A 25,113-nucleotide genomic window follows, 5' to 3' on the forward strand; every position below is an offset into this window, starting at 1 on the left:
TAGGTCCCCGCAGTCTAGACCCAAGTCATCTTGGTTGTTACCTTATTCACATTCTATCTTCATTTCCCCATATCCCCACTCACAACTACATTGGAAACACTGAGCACTTAGAGCTCACAGTTTCTTTCTTTCCTTCTTTTTTCCTTTCTTTCTTTCTTTCTTTCTTTCTTCCTTTCATTTTTTTAATTTTATTTTTGATAGAGAGACAGACAGAACACAAGTGGGGGAGAGGCAGAGAGAGAGGGAGACACAGAATCTGAAGCAGGCTCCAGGTTCTGAGCTGTCAGCCCAGAGCCTGGCGTGGGGCTCGAACCCACAAACCATGAGATCATGACCTGAGCTGAAGTCAGACACCCAACTGACTGAGCCACGCAGGCACCCCAGAGCTCACAGTTTCTTGGTATGCCCAGTCAGTGACTAGAATTTCACGGCTTAAACAAGCACTCCACTTAATATCGGGTGACAACTCGTTTCCAGCTAAACTTAGAAAAAACAAATTCCTGTCTTTGGAGCAAAATATTTTGAAATAATTTCTCAAATTATTTTGAAATTACCCTTAGCCTGAATTTATTGCTTCAAGCTAATATTTTAATCTCTACTAAAAATGTCCACTGCTGGTATTCCCAGTATCTAGAACAGTGCCAGACGTGTTCAGTAAATATTTGTTGAATGAACTGAAGAGCAGTGGGCATGATTATATAAGGTTGGAAATACAAGGTTCGTTGGAAAAAGGATGCAAAATTGCATCAAGGCTCTCCTGATGTGAGGAGGAGTCAGTGAACTATATCCAGGGTAGACTTTATTCGTTCATTCATGCATACATTTAGTCCCTTGATAAACACATATAGTGCATAATATTTGCCGAGCACTGTTATAGGTGATTTATACATAATAAATAACGTAGCCAATACTTCCTGTCTATAGGACAGATTAATCAGATCTTAGACATTGAAATGAGGGGCACCTGGGTGGCTCGGTCGGCTTAAGCATCCAACTTCAACTCAACAAGGACAGTGTGGAGACTGCTTGGGATTCTTTTTCTCTCCTTCCCCTTCTCTCTCTCTCTCTGCCCCCTCCCCCACTTGCCTGTGCTCTCTGAAAATAAATACATAAATAAATAAATAAATGTAAAAGAAGAAATGGAAATGAAGTGTGAAAAAGCAAGGGGGTATAGATTTCTATGGTACGTTGGAAGAAATGTGTAATTGATCGCTTATTTCATAACAGCTTATTGCGGGCTTACTCAGTCTAGCAGGCCCCATGCTATATGCTTTATATAATAAATTCCTTTCATCTGCACAGCAAACATATAGGGTTTTTTTTTTTAAATAAAGTTTATTTATTTAGAGAAAGAAGGAGAGAGAGCGTGTGCGCGCACGCGCGGGCGCCCACAAGTGGGGGAGGGGCAGCGAGAGGGAGAGAGAGAATTCCACGTAGGCTCCTTCCTGACAGTGCAGAGCCGGATGCGGGGACTCAAACTTGCGAACCATGAGATCATGACCTGAGCCAAAGTTGGACACTTAATGGACTGAGCCACCCAGGTGTCCCCGTTTTAAGTGTTTTTAGAGGTACAAAAACTGGGGCTTCGGGTGGATAGAAGTCCAAAGTCCAAAGTCACAATGTTAAGAATTTGAACCCACGTGTATCCTATTGCAAAGATTTCTCATACTCGGAAATCATCTATTCTCTTACTTATTTTCTGCCTTCTTTCTCACTCCCAAACCCACTGGATTGTAAGCTGTACCCATTGGCAGAGGAAACCTCGCTTTCACTGCAGTCTCCGTGTGTCTAAATCGGTGCCAGGCACTTGGCCGGCACTTGGGAAATATATTTTCCGTGAGTGGGTAAGTGACTGGACTCCAGAGCCTCGTAGGGATGCCACCCTGCCTTCCTAAACCACCAGTTCCCACCAAAGTCATGTAAGGTTTCCATGCTCACTTTCCCAGTTTAAGTTTTATGAACTAAAGCATATATTTGATGTTAGAGACTTCCTTCAGACTTTGGGAAACGAGTCGTGTTGAAAGAGCGTAGGCTTTGTGGAGTCATACCAAAGGAATGCTAACAACAGGCACACGAAAAGGTGCTCAACGTCACTAAACGTCAGGGAGATGTGAATCAAAACCACAATGAGATATCACCTCATACCTGTTAGAATGGTTAGTATCAAAAGGACAAAAGAGAAGTGTTGGTAGGGATGTGGATAAAAGGGAGGACTTGTACATCGTTGGTGGGAATGTAACTTGGTATAATAAATCGGGAAGCACTTTGGAGGCTCCTCAAGAAGTTAGAAATAGAACTACCATGGGAACCAGCGATCTCTCTTCTGGGGATACATCCAAGGAAAATGAAATCAGGATTCCGTGTTCACCGCAGCATTACTCACAAAGGGGAGGTGTGGAAATAATCTAAATATCCGCGGATGTACAGATGGAATAAAGAAAATGTAAACGTCAGTGGAATATTGTTGAGCCTTAAAAAAGGAGATCTTCCCATTTGCGACAAAATCGAGGAAGCTGGAGTACAATCAGCTGATTGAAATAAGCCAGACACGGAAAGAAAATACCGCATGACTCCACTTCCACGTGGAGTCTAAAGTGATGGTTGCCAGCGGCAGGCAGGGAGAAGGAAATGAGGAGATATTGGCCAAAGGGCGCAAAGCTGCGGGGTGCCCGGGGGGCCCAGTCGGTTAAGCGTCCAACTTCAGCTCGCGTCATGATCTCAAAGTTTGTGAGTTCGAGCCCCGCATCGGGCTCTCGGCTGTCAGTGTGGAGCCCGCTTCAGATCCCCTGTCCCCTTCTCTCTCTGCCTCTCCCCCACTCATGCTCTCTCTCAAGAATAAATATTTTTTAAAAAGAAAAAAAAGGTGCAAAATTTCCGTTATTTAGGATGAATAAGTTCTGATGAGATAATCGCCATGTATAGCATAGGGACAATAGTTAACCATATTGTATAGTTGGAATTTGCTAAGAGGATAGATCTTAAACCTCTCTCTCTCTCTCTCTCTCATACACACACACACACACGACAACCATGTCGTGATGGGTAAGCTATTTAGTTTGATTAGGGTGACGCTTTTACAACGTATACATATATCGAAGCATCAAGTTATACACCTTACATATATACAATTTTTATATGTTGATATTACTTTGAGTTGTTTAAAAAAATAAAACTGATATTTGGGCATTAAAAAAATAGGACATGGGTTTTGAAGACAGGCCAACTTGGAATTACGTACTGCCCTACCTACCAGTGATAAGTCCTGGGAAGGTCCCTGAACCCAGCAGGATTGCTGGTTTGTGTTGGATCCCTAGAGACCAGTCCCATCCCTTTTTACCCGGCAACTCTTTAGCTCTCTGGAGACAGTGCTCTTATCTCCCACAGAATCTTCCCTGTCCAGGTTCAAAAAGACCTTATTCTTTTCAATCATTTCTTAAGAACATGGTTTTCAGAGACTTCATCTGCCGAATCACCCACTCTGAGGAGCCCACACATGGCAGTGTCCCCTCGTTTGCTAGGATATAGAATAGAGCCACGGGAACTCTTATGCACAGCTAGTGGGTGTCCAAATGGTACAACTGCTCTGGGAACGTCCAGTAGTTTCTACCAAAAGTAGACATTTGTGTATCTAGGCATACGTGCACTAAATACACATCCATTCGCTTTGCCATAGACGTGTACAGAATGCTGTATAGCAGCTTTGTTTCTCCAAGTAGGCCCCCAGCTAGAAACTCCCCCAAAGCTCATCAGTATTAGATGGATAAACGGTGATATATCCACACAATGAAATACTACAGAGCAAAGAGAATTAATGACCCACGATAATACCTGACAGCGGGGATGATGCTTACAAACAAACTGCTGACTCACAAGAACACTACTATATCAGTCCATCTTCTATCGAGTCACAAAAAGTGAGGTAAAATAAGTCAATGCTACTAGAAGTTAAGAGAACTCTCATCCTTCCAGGATGGGTAATGACTGAGAGCACGAGGAGGGGTTTGGGGTGTGTCGGTCGGGATCCAATCGGGACAAAGAAAGCACTGGGTGTTGGTTCCACAGCTGTGTTCAGTTTATAACAATTTATTAAACTGTATACTCGGGACATGTAGACTTTTCTGGAAGCCTTATGGCTATAGCTCAATAAAAGGGTTTTGTTGTTGTTGTTGTTGTTGTTATTAATATAATGACCAGATAGTCAATATACTTGTGTGGATGGGACACCGGCCTGTGGTCTTCTATTGAAGCAACTTTTCTGGCAAACCCAGTAGTCAGTTTCTGTGTGTGGCATTCAAGGCTGTTCACCGCCTGGATGCTGTTGGATAACTTCCGAAGATCTCTTCCGTGTCTATGGGTCTTACCATTGCTTGCTGAACATAAAGGTTGCCATTGCAAAATAGACTCCGCCTTTTTGTGCCAAAAGCATGATCCAGACCAAGCTTGAGCCAAATAGAACCACTAGCTATTTCTTCTACACGTCTTCTGTTACCACCGCTGGCATACCCAGACTGCCCTGAGCAAATGGCATGGAGGCTTCTTCCATCGGGGCGTCCCGTCCAGCTTTCCTTCCGTAAGTTCACATGTGACATCCATGAGGGTCCTCCTCAGATGACGCTGTCTCTTCCGGCACAAATCTGGTCCTTTCCCACCACCATCCATGCCATCATAGGGTGCTGGGCTCTTGCCGCCTTGTCCCAAGTAGGGAATTCGTCTTACCTCCCATGGTGCTTTGCACATGATACTGTATGAATTGTTAAATAACACAATGAGAAGAAATGATACTTTTAGTTGGTTAAACATTCAGTTTCTGAGTGTCAAAGATCAAAGTCTTATCTTTGTGCCTTTGCAGGAGGTTGAACGACTTAGGTCACTCTCACCTTAGTAGCAGTCTGGGCCAATCAGGAGAGAGAAACAACACAGTAGGTTAAGTCAGAGCTTAATACAAAGAATTATTACCTATGATAAAAGAGTAACCATAAGAAACTCTGTGTGGTACACAAAGGCTGAGAGAGAGGTCCCGAGGAAGCACAAACTTGGAGGGGTTTCAGCCCACCGGGTAGCAGAGAGGTTAGCTGGTTTGGCCAGCCCGGAGCTGGTCTGGAGTTGGCTGGTGAGCAGTGAATAGGCTACCCTCTGCAGCGCTGGCCGGGAAATAGTCAGCAGACAGGGGTGTGAACGTTCAGTGGCGATTCTGTGTGTGACTCTCTGGACCACGAACAACGGTCTGTAGCCATGTGGGGGCTGCAGTTTCCACGTCGAGAAGGCCACGGAAAGGTTAGCACCAAGTGCTGCAAAGTTGCAGAGGGATGGCTGGGGCAGGCTCCCCTGGATGTCCTCAGCGGACCTCCAGCCCCTGACAGAAACTTCCAGAAGCCTCCTCCTCCGGTAACGTGCCGCCATGGCCCTCTACCGAGGAAACTTAACACCGCGCTCACTTGAAAGGAGAAAAGGCTGAGGGGATTCTCTGGTTTGTCACAGAGCGGATACTGAGGAATGCACTGGGATCTGAGAGGCAATACGTCAATATTCCACACACGGTCCACCTTCGGAGCCTCCTGAGTTCATTCGGTTCCAGGGACGTGTGCAACCAGGAGGCTGTGGGGATTATGATTCGGGCACCGTCAGAGTCGTCGGTGCCTGCGTAGAAGAGGCTTCCGAAGGTGTGTGACAGTGTGTGACCTCAGGCAGATCACCTCCACTCACTCACCAGCCTTCTTCCTCACCTTCCACTGAGGGGCTGCAGTGGCCGAGAGGCTTGCAACCCGGGCTACAGCAAGAAACACACACACACACACACACACAAACATACACACAGTGTTTCAAAGGGCTACGCACAGTTCAAAGTTTGAACGTTGCAACCACTGTTTTTTTTGGGTTTTTTTTTTTTTTTTAGTGGTAAATCATCTTGTCTTTTAGGATATTATGGTGATAAATGCTCATTCTTTTTGATCTTCACTTAGCAAAATAAAAGTCGACAAGCCCCGAATTCTGTTTTTGAAATTTTACTGGTCTGTGGAACCTGAAGGTCCGGTCATTCTGGGACTAGATGTTCTCCCTTCAAGTGCTCTTTCCACTCTGGAATCTGTGCTTCATACAAAATATTCAATGAGTCCAAAGGCAGGAAGAAAATCTAGGAAATGGTGAAAAAATGGCTTTATATGTGTGTCTTGTGGAGCGTAACGGCTTTGAATTGGCGACAGCAAACAGCCTGACTTCCATCAAAACACAAATCATGGGGCGCACGGGTGGTTCAGTGGATTAAGCACCCAACTTCAGCTCAGGTCATGATCTCACGGTCTGTGAGTTCAAGCCCTGTGTCCGGCTCTGTGCTGACAGCTCGGAGCCTGGAGCCTGCTTCGGAGTCTGTCTCTCTCTCTCTCTGTTCCTTCCCTGCTCATGCTCTCTGTCTCTCAAATAAACATTAAAAAAACAAAAACCCACCACAAATCATCTGCGTGGGAGGAGTGTTCAAGTGATCTCCACGGCTTTGAAAGCGCCCAGAACCTCGCCAAGAGTTTCTTCTGCTCTGTGACCAGTGGTTGCTGCAGTGGAACTACATCATCCCCACAGTAGAGTCCGATCTGTAAAATCCATCGGCGACATTTGTGCTCGACGGCTTGGGATTTGGCACCCGAGATGCTAGATCGACCACGACAACTTCATAACCCTTCGTGAGACTGGATCGTCCGATCCCTCAGGGGGCACCGGGAGCTTGAGCGTGTGGAACGTCCTCCCGCCACAGAGCTGTCTCCCGGCCTCGGCTTCAACTTTTTTTTGGAAGTTGGTGCCTTGGAGCTTAGAAGGCACTGAACCTCATAAAAGTAAAGAAAAAACGTAATAAATATTTCAGGCAAGCACACAAAGGCCACTTTACACATAAACTTCGAGTAAAGTACTATTTAAAATAGGATTTTAGGGGGCACCTGGGGGGGCTCAGTCAGTTGAGCATCCAACTCTGGCTCAGGTCATGATCTCGAGGTTCGTGAGTTCAAGCCCCGCATCGGGCTGGCTGCCATCAGCACTGAGCTCACTTTGGATCCTCTGTCTCCCTCTCTCTCTGCCCCTGCCCCCACTCTCTCCCAAAATAAATACACTTTAAAAAAAATTTAAATAAAATGGGATTTCTATGAGAAAATGAGTTCTGAATTCTGTCAGGATGCTGGGGAAAGACTCTTTCTGGCCTGCTTGTCCCAGCAGGGTCTCCCTCCAACCTTGTCTCAAATGCACAAGAACAAAACACAAAATCCAGAGAGAAGGTAGTTCTGAGCCCAAGGCGGCACCCTCCCTTGGCAAGGGTTTCCTGGTTACCTGGGTTTGGGGGAGATGGAATCTACTGGGGGTCTGGGTGGGCAGAAGCAGGGCAGACCTGGAGGAAGGACAGCAGGGGTGATGGGCATTTGGGGTTGTCTCACCTAGTCAGAGCTCATAAAAAGAACCTAAGAAACAAGTAGTGTGCAAGTTTAACTGGTATTTCCTGAAACAAGCAAAGTAGGAGGGTGCTGAGAACACACACACACACACACGACTTACTGCCCTGCGCCTTAGTCATTAAAAAAACCAAAAAAACAAAACAAAAAAACTGCGTAGCGAAATGATGTGGAAAGCCATTCTAATATTTAATGTATTTCCCAAGTTAACGCAAGTAGAAGTTGACTATCGGTAAGTTTTTTGTTCTGTTTTGTTTATTTCAGTGGGTCCTAAATTTACAGAACTACTTTGGCAATGTGCTAAATGGTAGAGATTCTTCTCTGGAATGTAATGACATCCTATTCCTTGTGTGTGTGTGTGTGTGCGTGTGTGTGTGTGTGTGTGTGTGTGTTTTGGAGTGCAATTAGGAGCAGACAGATAGTCTAGCCAACAGCATGGCCTTCGGACAATCAAAAAGTAAAACAAGGCTGAAAATTCCTCAGAAATAGAATACTTCTTAAATGCACGCTTAAAAAAAAATCAAGTTTCTTAAATATAACATAGGTTAACAGTGCATCTCTACAGGGGCAGGAACATCAAGTCTGGTCACACTGTTCTCAGAGAGAATCATTAAAACAGCATTGGCATTTGTCAACTAGAGGCATCCTCTTTAGCTTCTGGTCCTAAAGGAGTGTGTACTCATTCTACATTCACGGATTGGAGCAGAGTTATTAAGAAAAAACCCAAGGGGAGCCCGGGTGGCTCAGTCGGTTAAGCGTCCGACTTCGGCTCAGGTCATGATCTCACAGTTTGTGAGTTCAAGCCCCGCATTGGGCTCTGTGCTGACAGCTCAGAGCCTGGAGCCTGCTTCAAATTCTATGTCTTCCTCTCTCTCTGCTCCTCCCCTGCTCATGCTCTCTCTCTTTCAAAAATAAATAAAACGTTAACAATTTTTTTTTAAAAGAAAAAAATCCAGCATGGATAGAAGTTCAGTGGAATGGTCTTTCCAATCTCTTCACTGATGAGGCTCAAACTGACAGTTAAGAACTACAAGCCAAAACAAAAAAAACAAACCCCCCCACCCACCACAGCTAGTATCTCTTTCCCTCGCTCATTCTCTTCCACGTATACATTCCTTTCACAAAACAAATCCCTAGGCTACCAAAAAAGAGACCATTGAGGACATCATGCAAGCTTCCTCTATTCTATTAATTTTCCCTTTATTCCAAGGATCCTGATTTCAGGGGATTCTTTCCAGTAGTAAAGTCATTCAGGTCCGTGGCATAATTTAAGTGTATGGAAAACAACACGGTGTGATGTGAAATACCCACCACACACACACACATTAACTTCATGAAATTAATGCCGTTTCCGTATCTTTTTATTGAACATATTAGAGCTTTATTATTAAAGCTAGATAATTTGGGCAAGTTACATAGTTTGGTGAAAATGTGAATATATTACTGGCTCGTCCAGTTCAATGAGAAATTTTCACACAGGCATGTGAAAATGTCTATGTGAAGACAGGCATGTGAAAATTTGCCTTTTGTAAAAGGCCAAGTTTTGCTACCAATGATATAAACACAAATTTAAAACAGAACCTGGCATTCAATTTAAACTGCTTACTATTCATTGACTTCTAATAATAATTGGTATAATAAAGAGAACTGTGGTAAGCAAAACCTCCTAGTGGAGTTTAAAAAAGAAAATTCAAGCAATTTGAATCAGCCTTGCCAACAGTCTGGAGAATCAGTCTGTTTAGCAAGTGGTGTATGTAAATAAATAATCAAAGATGCTATAAAATACAACTTGGTAAACAGGCATTACCTATTTAATAAGTACAATATATACATAGAATTCTCTTGAAAAGCTTCATTTTATACAGAAACATATTTACAAAATGAACAGTGTAATCAAATTAAAGATTATCTGTACAATGCACACACACACATACATATATATATACACACATATATATGTATATATATATATACACACTTTTGGAAGATAAACAAGTTTTATCATTGTCATCAAAATGGACAGGCATATGCATTTTAAAAAAGAATTCATACCAGAAAATACATCTTTAATATACAATTATATTTTTCATTTATTTTCCTGAAAATTCTTCATGTTTGGATACGTTTTCAATTATTTGCTCTTGTTCAGAGCCTTGAGAAATTTCAGGTTTCTAGTGCCACCAACTGGTGTTAAAAATGAACAATCTCAGTGTCAAAAGAAGATTGTTTTGTTTTTTAAAAAGGATATCGAAAAACAGGCTAGTAGAGTCAACATTCATAAGGCCAACTAACCATACCGAGTAACATGATTGAGAAAAGTATTTTCACCACAGTAGCATATATATAACATTTACAACATTGACGGTTTTTTAATGTCTTGGTAAATCTTGATCTAAACTTTTATGAAGAAAATCTTTAGAAAAGAATATGCTGTGAAACAAAGTTTAGGAACACGCATGAAAACGTGATTAGATTCACTTTTATGAGCATCAAGTAGGCATTAATAATTTACTAAAATGGCAAAAATCAAATACTTGTCTATGCTCTTTGGATTTTTTCTTCTTTTTTCCTAAAGAAGAAGTAAACACCAAACTATGGCAGAGGACGTGCAAACCTCTCAGCCTACCCCAGAGCAAGGACTCATCTCCGGAAGTTTCATGCCACGGCGAGACTTCTGGGCCACTACTTGCACAACTGGATTAATCCTCTTCCTACGGCAGCTGGCTGGGAGCTGCAGAGGCTCAAAGAGCTGCTTCTGGTGCCTTCCCTGCCATTGTCCCTAGACCTCAGCTCCATGGGGACAGCAACAGTCCTGCCCGGTCTGTTCACCAGTAAAATCACAATACCCTGGACGGTGCCAGGCAATAGCACAATAGCAGACTTTCAATACAGGTGGGTTTTTTTTTTTAATGAATAAATAACATGCTGGTAGCCTGATAAAATAATGCAAGATAAATCACTTTAAATGGCGTCAAAGATAGAAAGTTAAAAGAAAAACCAAAATACCGAAGTTCAAACCCATTTCTTTGCTCAAACCCACTGTTTTCAATCCTGAACACTTAATAGGCTAAAGGGAAATAGTATGCGAAAAAGGGAGCCACAGTAAGAACTCACTTCAAAACGAAGGCCTAGTAAGCATATACAGATAAGACACACACACAAAATAATTTCCTGTTCAAAGAAACCAAAGCAGTGCTAACTATCAGTGTAGCCTTTGATATGTACAATGAATAATGAACATCTAAAATAAATATTCCCCCAGATCTCAGGTTTATTCAGGCCATTTTCCTTTTTTGGACACTCCACTCTTCTCTCCATATATTCACTATAGTAAAAGACTCTCTAAATCCCTAAACCCTCACACCAGGAGCTTTTTGTGAGTTCGTATAAAGATGTGATATATGCACATTTTCATATATTACTTTGGTTCTAATCCACAATAGAAAGTGAAGATACAATAGAAACTGAAGGAAAAAAAGAAGATAAAGCATTCTCTTCAAAAGTTTTCCATAGTTTCTTATATTTATGGCGGGGGGGGGGGGGGTAAGTAACAATAAGTCAGAACATGATTTATGACAGCTTTCTTCTAAAGTTGCTTCACCATTCAATTTTCCCAAATGGTGGCACAAGTGTTAATATTGGAATATTTTATTTTTGTATGTAATAAATGTATATATTCTTAAAAAGTGTATAGACATAGGACACTCTAGATCTGATCACTGTTTGGCCTCCATTCATATACTTTGTGTCTTGGAAGGAAAAAACAAATATTGTAGTGTATGAATCTCTATCACATAAGCAGCCATAAAAATGTAGTTTTGTTGGCTACTCTAAGTAGTCTATAGGAATATCAATAGTATGTCTAGAAACAAAGGGGAAAATAATTCAGATTTGATTGCACTCACCCTCTTCTTTTATTTTGATAAATTATTATTGGTAAAAATAACAAGACACATTATGGTAAGACTGACACTTGTCACAGCTATTTTAAAAATGTTTTTGAACTTCTATTTCCATGCTGAAAAGATTTTGTTTTTGGATGACAAGACACCTCGATACACAGAAAAAATAAGACACTACATTGAATCCTTAGTAAAAATTAAGCATATGATCCTTTTAAACAATGTTGATATAAAAAAAATGTTAAAACACATTAACGGGACATTGCCACCGTAAGCCCAACTTTCAGAGCCATATAACTTCTGAAAGGCTTTTTCATCATCCCAAAGCTTACTTCTCTTAAGGGGAGAAAAAAGGATGCAAAAATCCAAAACAAGAGTGACACTTGTGGCAACATCTGCATGTCAGCCAAGGTATCCTATCGTAGAGATGACCTGAATGTAATGAAATGTGAAAAACCACACACAGAAATGATAATAGGTGACAAATTACAAGAAGAGGGAACAAAATTCAATGATGTAGAAGCACCGATACCATGGACTGGTGACATGGAAGCGCGTATTTTAAATAAATATTGTAAAAATCCAACAGGCTACACAAATTTGGCTCTAAATTTCCCTTGGCTACAGAGATGTAATTATTTTGTATTTTAAATAAATATACTGAAACACATCACATTTGGGGACTGTAAGATCACTCTGCTGGAATACATAATTATATCAATGGTCAAGCATGGTGCTCAAATGACATGGTTAACAGAGTCATACGCTGGATTCTCTGGGGAACTGGTTCTTCATAAAAGCCTTACACATTTTTCTTAACACTTGATGTCAGTAAAACTAAAGTATTTCAGCTTCAAAGAATTCATTATTCATCTCTGTGTTTTAATGAATAATCTACTTCACATTTTAAAATACAACTGAAGTCCGCAGAGATTTTCTAAGTGAGTGTGTTATTTAAAATCAGATTTTGTGTAACTGAAGACTAAAAAAACTCAACTATGAACTCAAACAACTTGAATCTGACAAAACGTACCTAGCACAGAGAAGGAAACCTGATGGAGACATTCAATGGCTGATTATTGCTGGCGACCAAGAGCTGGCTTTCCTATTAGCGTCCATTAAAATGACAGGAAGTTAAGACTCACTGGCATCCCTGTGACACAACCAAATGGGATGGATACTGGAAGGTCAAATATGATCTTTATCACTTTAGTTTTCTTCATGTTGGAGAAACAGCACATTACGGAATGATGAACACGTGTCCTTTCATGCAGAATTTTAAAAGCTGAATCATTTTTGACATTATATATTTTAAAAGGAAGAAATAAGGAGAAGGGGTTTTCAAAAGCCCTTGTAGTAATGTTCAGCACTTTGTATGACCATTAGCAATTTCGGTTGTTCGGATTCAGGGACAGGCTGTCACTATACAAAAACAAATTTCATCAAAGCTTTTGCTCTTACAGTATACACAGCAATGCATTCATATTGTAAAAGGATACTTTTTCATACAGATGAAGCAAAACAATTTTTTACTGACACACAAAGCAGGGAAAAGTTTCCAACAATAATGGGCAGTGGCACCTGCTCCTTATGTGGCTTTTGTCTGTTTAGTGAATGAGAGCTTTGCGTTAGGGTTTCTTTGTTCTCTGTTCGAGTTCATGCTGATGTTTAATAAGACGCTCAATTTCTGCTCCAAGTGTTTGTAGATTTTCCTTCACCGGTTAGAAAAAGGGGGAAAGAAAACAGAATTATTAGGTAGCATAAGTATAAAGATTCAGTTTGTACTGTTTTTGCTCAAATTTTGAAACCAAAAGGGTGAGGATGAGTTTTAAATGCTCGGTGACACTGGCCAGGAGCACAGTGGTTTTCAGTAAAGGAGTCCTATACATTTCAGAATCTGTCTTTTTACTGAAGCGACAGTAAACTTTGGTGCACAAAATTATTACTAGATTTAAAATGTTCTGTTTTAGGGACACCTGGGTGGTTCAGTCAGTTGAGCGTCTGAGTGATTTTGGCTCAGGTCATGATCCCAGGGTCATGGGACTGAGCCCCACATCAGGTTCTGTGCTGAACGTAGAGCCTAAGATTCTCTCTCTCTCCCTCTCTCCCCTGCTTGTGCACTCTCTAAAATTAAAGAATGATAACAATTAATTAAATAAAAACATTCTTTAAAATCCGTTACTGACTATGGAGGCCCAAACACGGCACAAACAGAACAGTCAGGTCAGGTAATATCTGCAAAAAGTAGAGCTAGAATGTACATTAGAAAAGACACACCTCAATCTTAAAGCCTCAGTGATCAATCATAACTAACTATAATAGAGGTCAGAGGCGGCCCACCGCAAAATAAACAACTGTCTGTCCAATAGTGAAGCTGATGTTTTGCTCTTCCTTTTTCATTAAGAAAAATACAGAAATTTGATCTCTGGGTCAAATGGCTACCTTGCATTACAAAATTGGTCATTTACATGCCAGCTCACGCAATGAAAGAGGCCTCATTACGCCATGCTTGCTGGTTGGTAAGTAAATGAAAAATATAAATACCTTCAATGTAATATTTTTTAGTAATGTATCCTCTAAAACAGCCTGTAATTTTCTGTTGATCTCCAAAGAGAGTTCCAATGTTAATCCACTATCAGCTGGATGGGATGTATATAAAGATGCCATAATGCCTCCCCGTCTACTTAAATGGACTTTGTTAAAATCAGATGCCTCTGAAGAAAGTGTGCCTGATTCTTCCCGTAAAATGTAACTCTGAATTATTCTGTAAAATAAAATGACACTGTCAGTTATATACTTGCAGAATTAAAAACATTAGAATTTACAGGAGTTGGCTAATCATAAGCATAAAGATGATTAGCATAAAACAAGTATCTATTAGGTTAAAAAGAAATATACTAGAAAATAAGGGAACTTTTCTCATTCAGTAGTTTCTTAATCCCATTTTTGTTCAGCATGGTATTTATATTAACGATATACAAACAATGCTTTTCAATTTCTTTATTACTTTAATCAAAATACTTTTGAGTAATTTCTTTATTGCTCCATTTTTAGTTAGCATTTTCTATTTTTCTGTTATTAAACTCAGAACTTTATCCTTTTTTTTTTTTTTTAAGTCATGGGCAAAATTTTCTCTAAGACTAAAATTATTTCAAAATTAAAATTAAAAAGGCATGGGTACATATATAAAACCTCTTACTTAAAAGATATGACATTTGTAAGAGGACTCTGGCACAGCACAGGCTCTGGAGTCAGTCAGAGCTGGGCCCAGATCTCCAGCTTTTGGTCACTTACTAGATGAGTGGTGACTCTGGAACATTTAGTGATTTGACCTGAGCACCACCAGTTAACGTATAGGTCACTCAGTTGTAAGAAATCAATGAAATTTCATTAAGTCACAGGCACAGAATCTTGTACTTGGCAGGTGCCCAATAAATTACCCACTATATCCTACCCGACAGGAACAATAACCCACAACCCCGTATTATCTCTTAGAGCCACAGTCATGAAAACTGAAAGTGAAGCAGAGTATTCTTTTTAAATGCAAAGTTATTTTAGTATCTTAAAAAAATTAACATCTGAGGCGTCTGGGTGGCTAGGTTGGTTAAGCGTCCGACTCTCCGTTTCGGCTCAGGTCATGATCTCACGGTTTTGTGGGTTCAAGCCCCGTGTCAGGCTCTGTATTGACAGTGCAGAGCCTGCTTGGGATTCTTTCTCTCTCTCTGCCCCTAGCCTGCTCACATTGTCTCCCTCTCAAAATAAATAAACTTAAAAAAATTTTAAAAGAAAAATCAACATCCACTGAACTCTCTGTATCACCTTAACGACCTGTTTTTTCTTTTTTTGTTTTACAGAAAAACTAGGTTTTTCTGTATTCCCAAAACCTAGAACATAGTTAAGTGATCAATATAAGACTGGGAAATTAACAAATATTTTTTGAAAGATGGGCTCTTGTTATAATTAGTTCTGAAAACAGTAACTTTACCATACAAATAACGGTATTTCAAACACAGACTGTGTTATCATAATAATACATACTTTGTTTTTTTCCTAATTTCTTCTACCAATTGTTTGATATGATCCTCCATAAATTCTATCTTTTCATTTTTCCGAGCATGTGCTTTCTGTAGCCTTACTATCCTCTCAATCAACATGGCCTTATCTACTTCTGGAAAGTTATCCACAGCTACTGATGACCCAGTATTTTCTGGAGATCGATCTTCTGCACTGCTTCGAGCATTGAGGGACCCTGAAGACAAAAAAAAAAATCAGTTTAGATGCTGTGCTTAGTCTAAAGTCATCTCTAATAGCACATATTATTTCCTCTAGTATTGTTTTCAAATAGTCACTCTAACACAGCTGGGCACAGAACACAAGTCCTACCTGGCCTGAGCTCTTGCTATTGAATACATGGATGTCAGAAGTACCAAAGGGCCTATTATGTCTCTCAGCAACAGGATGAGGAAGTGGCAAGAGAGAAACAAGAAACTCAGAAAAAGTCACAATAACAAGCCTGAAGTGAAACGAGGAGCCAAAGGCAGACACAGAGAGAGAAGAGAGAATATACCAGTGGGTTCAGCTCGGAAGCCAGTCTCCTTAGGTACAAATCCCACTCCTCCACTTTGTAGCTCTGTGACTTTGGCCACGTCATTTAACTCTCTGTGCCTCGGTCATTTCATCTTAAAATGGGAATAATGTTATTATTTACTTCATAGGATTGTTATCTTTATTTAAATGAGCTAATGTAGGGGCGCCTGGGTGGCGCAGTCGGTTAAGCATCCGACTTCAGCTAGGTCACGATCTCGCGGTCCGTGAGTTCGAGCCCCGCGTCAGGCTCTGGGCTGATGGCTCAGCGCCTGGAGCCTGTTTCCAATTCTGTGTCTCCCTCTCTCTCTGCCCCTCCCCCGTTCATGCTCTGTCTCTCTCTGTCCCAAAAATAAATAAAAAACATTGAGAAAAAAATTAAAAAAAAAAAATAAATGAGCTAATGTATGTGAAAGTGTTTGGAACAGTGCATATAATAAGCACTAAGTGTTAGCTATTATTTTTATCAACATCAGTTGAGAAAAATTTCTGATCCTTTTTATACTACAAACATAAGCCTTTTCAACTCCATTTTGTAGACTGAAGACAAGGAATAGATCTTATTCGAGGTTGCACACTAATAAGTGACAGACCAGGTTCTAAATACGTATGTGTAATTTCAAACCCATGTTCTTTCTACTACATGATTTTCCCATTACTGGAACAGCTGATTCTCCCTGTAAGGTACTACTCCTGAGAGGGAGTGTAGTGTAATGGCACGAAAGGACTCTAGAGGCTGAGAGTTCTGTCGCTGTGAATTCGGAGCAAGTCATGGAACCATTCGGAATCTTAGTTTCCTCATCTCTAAAATGTGAATTATAACACTTACCTCACACGACTATTCTGCAGAGTCAATAATATGCTTGAAGTGCTTAGCATGGTTCCTGGCATTCCAAAATGACAAATATACTGATTTTTTTTTTGCTAATTATCATTTCCACGATGGTATCAATCATAATTTTTGGCATATTTATCATAAGAAAAGCTAAAAAATTTTAAAATACACATATATAGAAGCACTTGGGTGGCTCAGTCCGTTAAGCATCTGACTTCGGCTCAGGTCATGATCTCACAGTTTGCGAGTTCAAGCCCTGCGTCAGGCTCTATGCTGTCAGCTCAGAGCCTGGAGCCTGCTTCAGATTCTGTGTCTCCCTCTCTCTCTCTCTCTCTCTGCTCCTCCCCCACTCATACTCTGTCTCTCTTTCTTAAAAATAAATAAACGTTAAAAATTTTTTAAAAAATAAAATACACATATATAAAAATCTGATAATGATCATCATTTCATTAGTTTTCAGGTGTTAAAATATAAAAGGAAAAAAAGAGAGAAAGAGAGAGGGAGAGGGAGAGGGAGACGGTATTATACCCAATCTCTCTATATGGATGGATACAAATCTAAATTGAAAAATGAGGAAATTGTTACACACAATAAAGAAGCAGCAGGTAAAAAAGGAGGTAGGGAGACAGACAATCCAGAATCCCGTGGCAAACTTGAAACCCTGGACGGTGATGAGAATGTAAATATTTAACTGGAAATGCTACAACTTTTTATAACTCAAAATGGAGAAGAAAAAAAAAAAAGCATATCAATACCTTTTAACACACCAAAGAAGCTACTTCTTTTTAGTCAGTCACTAGGTAACATCTGAAGCCTGAGATTTTTACCTGATGAACTAGAACGACTCCCCATGCTGCTGACTTCTTTATCATAGTTTCCATTCTCAATCTGATCTAATTTTCTTCGTGCTATAGGAAAAAGAAATGGATTGCCTGTGACAATTCTCATGACCATTCGCCCCCACTATCTCTGATCTTAATTGCTAAAATCACTTAGGCAAAAATGGCTTAAACATCAAGAGAAATTTCTTGAATACATACTTCAGACAGGAGAGCTACAGTAGTCATTCATATAAAATGATATGTAGAAACGTACAGGTCAAATACAAAATATATAGAGACAACACTATGATGATATCATGTAGGTACAGTGACCTAACTTTCAGAATCCTGACGAATTTAGATGATCTCTGTGATGCCAAAGATTTCCCTTCAATTATATCTATAAACACAAACTGAATAATCCTTAAGGCAAATACCTGAATATATTAAGTAAATGCTAAAACTCTTTTATCTTATTACTATATTTTACCATATTTTACCACAAAGTAGTGAGGAATAGTAGAGATTAGGAAGTCAGAATACATATCTTATTCATCTTTTATCCAAGCATATAGCATAGACTCCAAATAACTGCATGAATTTTTAGATGAAAAGAAATCTGGGTTCTAGTCCTAGTTGTTGTGTTCGGGTAATTCAGAACGTATCTGGGTCTCGGTCTCCTCTAAGATGAAGGGTTAGGGTTCAGTGATCTCTAAGAGGTCTATGAGGGGAGGTACAGGTACCTAGACGCTAAACAAAACAACTCATAGCATGTATAGGGAGAAAATATTAGAATTTCCATTTATACTTGTATTTCGTCTGATCTTTTAAAATTTACATTTGTAATGTAGAATAATACATGTTTAAAATTTATAAATAAGTATACATAAATTGGAGAACAAATGCTTAACTACTTTTTACTGATAGGAGCATGTGGTCAAAAAAGTTTAGACACTACTTCCCTAAGGTACATTCCCAATTGTCACGTTTTGGGATTCTGCGAATAAGTGCCCTTTACATAGAGGATGTTATAGACTATTTGTGGAACTATAAGAGGTTTAGTGATTTGGTTTATGAACGTCAATACATTAAAAAGAACACAGAGTTCTAATCAAAGTGGTAGAACCTAATGCAAAGTAGATTTTTTTCTATAAATCCTTAATGACTAAAAGAAACAATATTAAGGTCTAAGTGGGTGAGAAATTGGTACCTTGCTGGAGTTGTTTGATAAGATCCTTGACACTGGAGGCATGTTTACGTCTCTGAGTGACTAATTCATCTTTTAGTTCTTCGACCTGGGTGCTCAGTGCTTTAACTTCTGTTTGTCTACAGGTGAGTTCCGCTTGCAGGGTCTGGACCTCCTCTCTCCGCAGTTCCTCCTCTTTCAACAATCTACTTTCCTAAATATTAAAAAGGATAAAACAAAATACACCAGTTTTTTTTTTTTTTTAATTTTTTTTCCAACGTTTATTTATTTTTGGGACAGAGAGAGACAGAGCATGAACGGGGGAGGGGCAGAGAGAGAGGGAGACACAGAATCGGAAACAGGCTCCAGGCTCTGAGCCATCAGCCCAGAGCCTGACGGCGGAGCTCGGACTCACGGACCGCGAGATCGTGACCTGGCTGAAGTCGGACGCTTAACCGACTGCGCCACCCAGGCACCCCCAGAATACACCAGTTTTAATACCTGTTTCCATTATTGCTCACAATTCAAAATCCTGAAAATACAAGGTCCCTGATGGTAAATGATGGTAGATTCTTCCAGAACCGCTTCTTACCAGGTTCTGTTTCCTGAGCTCTCCAAATTCCTCATAGAGGAATGCAGGGGGCATATTAACACATTTGCCATTTCATACATCCAAAAGAGCATATGACTGATGTTCTCTGTATTTTGGACTAAAATCTCAAATTATTTTTATGAGTAACTTGAAGATACTTTCATAACACAGAAATATTAAACCATTTTTAAACTATAAACATATAGAAATTTGAAATAACTTTTAAAAATATACAGTAATTCCAATTAGGAATGACAAAAACCATGGTTTTCTTTTTTAATTTTTTTTAATGTTTATTTATTTATTTTATTTATTTTATTTTATTTTTTTTTAAATTTTTTTTTCTCCGTTTTTTATTTATTTTTGGGACAGAGAGAGACAGAGCATGAACGGGGGAGGGGCAGAGAGAGAGGGAGACACAGAATCGGAAACAGGTTCCAGGCGCTGAGCCATCAGCCCAGAGCCTGACGCGGGGCTCAAACTCACGGACAGTGAGATTGTGACCTGGCTGAAGTCGGACGCTTAACCGACTGCGCCACCCAGGCGCCGCAATATTTATTTATTTTTGAGAGAGAGAGTCAGAGCGTGAGCAGGGGAGGGCCAGAGACAGGAAGACACAGGATTGAAAGCAGGCTCCAGGCTCTGAGCTGTCAGCACAGAGCCCGACGCGGGGCTTGAACTCACAAACCATGAGAACATGACCTGAGCCGAAGTCGGCCACCCAACTGACTGAGCCACCCAGGCGCCCCCAAAAAACCATGGTTTTCTTATTTTCAAAAGTGAAATACTTTTTCATAAGCATTTTAGGGAGACATTTTATTATAAATTAGGAAGGAAAAAGGACACTTTGAACAAGTTGGAAAGAAAAACTGTTACTTTGCACAGCATTTGAAATTGCCAGAAAGTCAATGCCAATACAAAAAAAGAGTTTAACTCAACTACCAGTGGGTTTATGCTAGTAGGAAAATTTGTGCTTCTTGCTATGTTGCTTTAAAAGTTAAATGTAGGGGCGCCTGGGCAGCTCAGTCGGTTGAGTGTCCGACTTCGGCTCAGGTCATGATCTCACAGCTCGTGGGTTCGAGCCCCGCGTCAGGCTCTGTGCTGACAGCTCGGAGCCTGGAGCCTGCTTCCGATTCTGTGTCTCCCTCTCTCTCTGCCTCTCGCCTGCTCACACACTCTCTCTCTCTCTCTCTCTCTCTCTCTCTCTCAAAAATAAATAATAAACATAAAAAATTTAAAATAAATAAATAAATAAATAAATAAAAGTTAAATGTAAATTTATACTTACCAAATTAGTATTTGTCTGTTTCATTTGTTCACATTGGCTTTGTAACTGACTTTCACTACAGGAAAGCTTATCCAATTGTGACTGCAAAGAATTGGATTCAGACTGGAGCTGTGCATTCTTACTAGTGAGCTTTTCTGTAAACAGCAGTAGCTCAGATTCTCTTTTCCTACTGCCTTCGATGTCTTTTTGTAGGTCATTAATCAAAGAATTGAGACTTTCCACTTCTTCCTTCAAATTTTCAATTTCTTGTTTACCTCTAAAAAACAAAGTTTATATTTAGGGGAAAAAAAAACTATTAAAATACATTAAGTTAATGGTTTGGGAGTTTTCATCAAATAAAATGTTTTATGAAGGTACTTTTACGCATTCATCCAAATTATTTATTTGGATTTGTATGACTACCTGATATGTGCTAGGAACTAAGAGCTGGGAGTGTAAGTGAGCAAGACCGACACGGGCTTGCTTTCAAAGGGCTTTCATTCAAGTAAGGAAACTATGTGTGATGAAAGCGCAGAGTGGGTTGCCTCACCTCATATAAGTGATGTTTAAACGAATACTTAAAGTAAAGGTTAGCAAACTTTTCCTGCAAAAAGTCCAGACAGTAAACAATTTAAGCTTCTAGGGCACATGGCCCTGTGGCGACTGTTGTTCCCTGGTACCGTGGTGTGAAAGCAGCCTCGGACAGCCCATAACGGAATGAGAGCAGCTGTGTTCCAAAACAAAAAAATTATTTACAAAAAAAGGTAGCGGGCTGGATTTGGCTCTCGGGCCACAGTTCGCTAATTCCTGACTTAAAGGAAAAGTAGGAGTGACCGAGACGTCAAAATATGTTCTTGGGTGAAATAAGTCCTACAGAGAAAGACAGATACCATATGTTTTCACTCTTATGTGGATCCTGAGAAACTTAACAGAAGACCAAGGGGGAGGGGAAGGGAAAAAAAAAAAAGTTAGAGAGGGAGGGAGCCAAACCATAAGAGACTCTTAAAAACTGAGAACAAACTGAGGGTTGAGGGGGGGTGGGAGGGAGGGGAAAGTAGGCGATGGGCATTGAGGAGGGCACCTGTCGGGATGAGCACTGGGTGTTGTATGGAAACCAATTTGACAATACATTTCATATTAAAAAATATATATATGTTTTTGGTAGAAGAAACAGTATGTGCTAAATCTGGGGAGGGAACGACTGAATGATTTGTTTGTTGCTTCAACACTGATGGGGACAGCGACAGCATTATATCCCCAGCATTGAACACGGGAGACACTCAACATTTGTAAGCAATTGTGCTGAAAAAAGAGAAGGCACAGAGGGAGAAGCAAGGTGGCTACTGATCTTCCAAGCCATGCTAAGGCATCGGAGCTCACAGGGCAGTTTGAGCCAATGGGAAATCACTGAAAGCTTGTGAGATTTCCATTTTAAAAAGATTATGCTGGCCACAGTGTAGGAAATGGATTCAAAGGGAAGCAAAACAAAAACAAACAAACAAAAAACCCCACCAAACTAAAAAAAAGACAGTTTAGAAGTTGTGGCAGTTTTCCAGATGAAAGGACAATGATAGCAGTGGTGGGAACGTAAAAAATACACGACGTGAAGGATACTCACTAACACTCTGTTTCTGGTTAGATGTGTGAGGGGAAGGAGAGAAGAGCCAAGGAGCCGCCCCAGGTTCCTGGGCTGGAAAGTCACGTGGGTGCTACACGCATCATTCACCTCAGGAACAGAAGAGGAGTGTATTTATGGACAGGATAGATGAATCAGTTTGGGACACATTAAAGTGTGAGGCGCCTGTGATACTTGTGTGTCTGGAGCTCAACAAAAAGGGCTGAAGACAGTATCTGGAAGGTCCTGCAGTATGGTATGGGAATGGTAAGGCTCACTCGGGGGTATGATAAAGTAACAACAGAAGAGTTTTATGACAAAGAGAAGGCTGCCGAGGAAAGGAGAAAACGAGTGGCCACAAAGTGGGGAGGAACACCAGGAAAGCAGATAGGAAATGAAACCAAAGAACAGAGCACGTCAAGAAAGATAAGGGGCTTAATGGTCTTAATACTGAAAATTCAGGGCTCCTAGGTGGCTTGGTCAGTTAACTGTCAACTCTTGACTCCGGCTGGTCACGATCTCGCTGAGTTCAGGAAATCAAGCCCCGTGTTGGGCTCTGTGCTAGATGTGGAGCCTTGTTGAGATTCGCTTTCTCCCTCTCTGTACCTCCGGCACTCATACTCTCCCTCTCTCTCTCAAAATAAGTAAGTAAAATTGTAAAAATACTGAAAACTCAAGCAAGGCTTAGTCTGAGAAGCGTGTGCTAGATTTAAGGAGGCATTTGCTAATGCCTCCTTTTTAATGGGAGGTTGGGGGTAGAACCTAGAAGGACGTAGAGAAAAAGAACAAAGGAAGCAAGGGCGTGGAGGATGCGTATAGATGATTCTACGAAGATGCTCAGTTGTGAAGGACAGGAAAAGGGTAGGGGAGTCATAGGAATTTTAATGTTTTTAATATACAAAATTTAAGTGCAGAAAGACAAAAAATTTAGAGAGGGGTAAGAAATAAAGGATAAGAGAAGCAGGAGAGCATGGGATCCACAGAAGTCGAGAGAAAAGCTCAATTCAGGGGGGAACAGGAACATTTCTTCCATAACAACAAAAGGAAAAGAAAGAAAGGTTGCAAAGGCTGGCGAGTTCACAGGACAGATCAAGAACTTGTTAGCTCCCATTTCTTTTGTGACGTAAATGAGAGGTAATTGCCTGCTAAGCGTAAATATCAAGGGGAGGGAGACCAGATGTGTGAACAAAGCAGGAATAGATGCTTCCAGGTCGGGGAGAGGCTATGACTAGGGACATCATTATCATTTCCAGTTGAGGTTACTAACTAACCATGGATTTATCACAGCATCAACCCTGATGATGGTGAGAATTTTTAGCAACGCTCAGCAGCAGATATGGGTAAGGTATGAAAAAGAAGGTATTTGGATTCAAGCTGAATCCACGCTCTGCCAGGTCATGTCACGAGTAGAGTCTAGCTAAAAGGTTTTGCAAGAGGTCAAGGAATAAGGTCAGCTCCTGACTCTGCACTACACACACACACAAAGATACAGGTATATGTACGTATCTACCTTTGAGAAGAAAAAGTAGGTAACATAATTTGAAAGTTAAAGAATGGATAAAGAAACTAAAAATCATTCTGTCTTATAAATTGCTATTTCCAATATTGAGGGTATATACACTTTAATTTTTAGAAGCCATGATAGGAACTTCAAAGATAATCCAAAAAAGTTCAAACAAAGACAGGAATTTAAAAGTTTTTCACTAGTCAAATTGTAAAAATCATTCTTGCTTAATGCAGTAATGGCATTTAAGAACACAATCTTGAGACAGAAGAGCCTATTGATTAGCATAAAGAAAAGTTGTGAAGTTTATACCTTTGATGCTGCTCCTGTATCTGATCCGCAATTTTCACTCTGTCCAATAAATTCTGAATTTCAGCTTTCTGGCGATTAATAATTTCCTTATATTTTGATAACTCATCTTCTGTTCTTAATCGTTCATCTTCTAGACATTTCACCTATCAAAAATCATAACCAAGTTAGCGTACAAACAATATTTTCTTGTTCCTTAATTACTTCAAATAGTGATTACATATTAATAATCCAAGCTAGGGGCGCCTGGGTGGCGCAGTCGGTTAAGCGTCCGACTTCAGCCAGGTCACGATCTCGCGGTCCGTGAGTTCGAGCCCCGCGTCAGGCTCTGGGCTGTTGGCTCTGAGCCTGGAGCCTGTTTCCGATTCTGTGTCTCCCTCTCTCTCTGCCCCTCCCCCGTTCATGCTCTGTCTCTCTCTGTCCCAAAAAAAAAAAAATAATAATAATAATAATCCAAGCTAAATTCTGGAGCGGAACTAATTAATGTGAAGAAAATACAACGGGATGTTGAGAGTCCTAGGACTCAGTCTCAGATTTCTTATGATTTAGTCTCGGGAGTTTCGCTTGTCACATTGTTTTTGCTGAATCTCCATTTCCTCACCTGAAAACCGTATACCTTGCCTACTTACCTCAAAAAACTGGCACAGAGAACAAATGGAATGCACATGAAAGGCACTTTGAAAACTATTAAGTGATGGCAAATTCCAGGTCGTTACTTAAAAGCCTATTTCTAAATAAATAAATGGAATTCAATGATCTTTCACATCCATATCAAAAGGGATACTATTCTTCCAATAAAGACTATACTAGATTGTTAGAAATTAACACTGTACAAGACTACATGGGAGAAATATGAAGTCTATTATTTTTTGTCACTCACAGTTCTAAAGTCCAACTTTCTTTCCAATTAATTCGCTCACAAGACTGCCTTACATTAGAGGCCCGAGAAGTTACAGAAACAGCAAATGTGCCGTAAAACAGCAATGTGTGGCAAATAGTTCAAAGGGACTAAAGTGGAAGACATTTTCATTTCAATAAGAGACTCACCTTCGTTGCTAGGAAATCGACATT

The 25,113-nt window shown here is 40.3% G+C and overlaps 1 protein-coding gene across 1 annotated transcript in view; it reads right to left on the reverse strand.

Annotated features, from left to right (window-relative positions):
* Positions 1 to 8,770: 8,770 nt before the first annotated feature.
* Positions 8,771 to 25,113, reverse strand: part of CCDC186 (coiled-coil domain containing 186) — a 55,121-nt gene continuing 38,778 nt past the window's right edge. The window contains exons 10-16 of the mRNA XM_043597603.1: positions 24,046 to 24,188; positions 20,636 to 20,891; positions 18,780 to 18,969; positions 17,576 to 17,656; positions 15,368 to 15,578; positions 13,874 to 14,093; positions 8,771 to 13,041 (exon numbers count right to left, since the gene is read on the reverse strand). Coding sequence (XP_043453538.1) covers positions 12,958 to 13,041; positions 13,874 to 14,093; positions 15,368 to 15,578; positions 17,576 to 17,656; positions 18,780 to 18,969; positions 20,636 to 20,891; positions 24,046 to 24,188 — 1,185 coding nt within the window. The 3' untranslated portion in view covers positions 8,771 to 12,957. The remainder of the gene's footprint in view (positions 13,042 to 13,873; positions 14,094 to 15,367; positions 15,579 to 17,575; positions 17,657 to 18,779; positions 18,970 to 20,635; positions 20,892 to 24,045; positions 24,189 to 25,113) is intronic.

The sequence above is a fragment of the Prionailurus bengalensis genome, chromosome D2 (assembly GCF_016509475.1).
Source record: "Prionailurus bengalensis isolate Pbe53 chromosome D2, Fcat_Pben_1.1_paternal_pri, whole genome shotgun sequence".
NCBI lineage: Eukaryota > Metazoa > Chordata > Mammalia > Carnivora > Felidae > Prionailurus > Prionailurus bengalensis.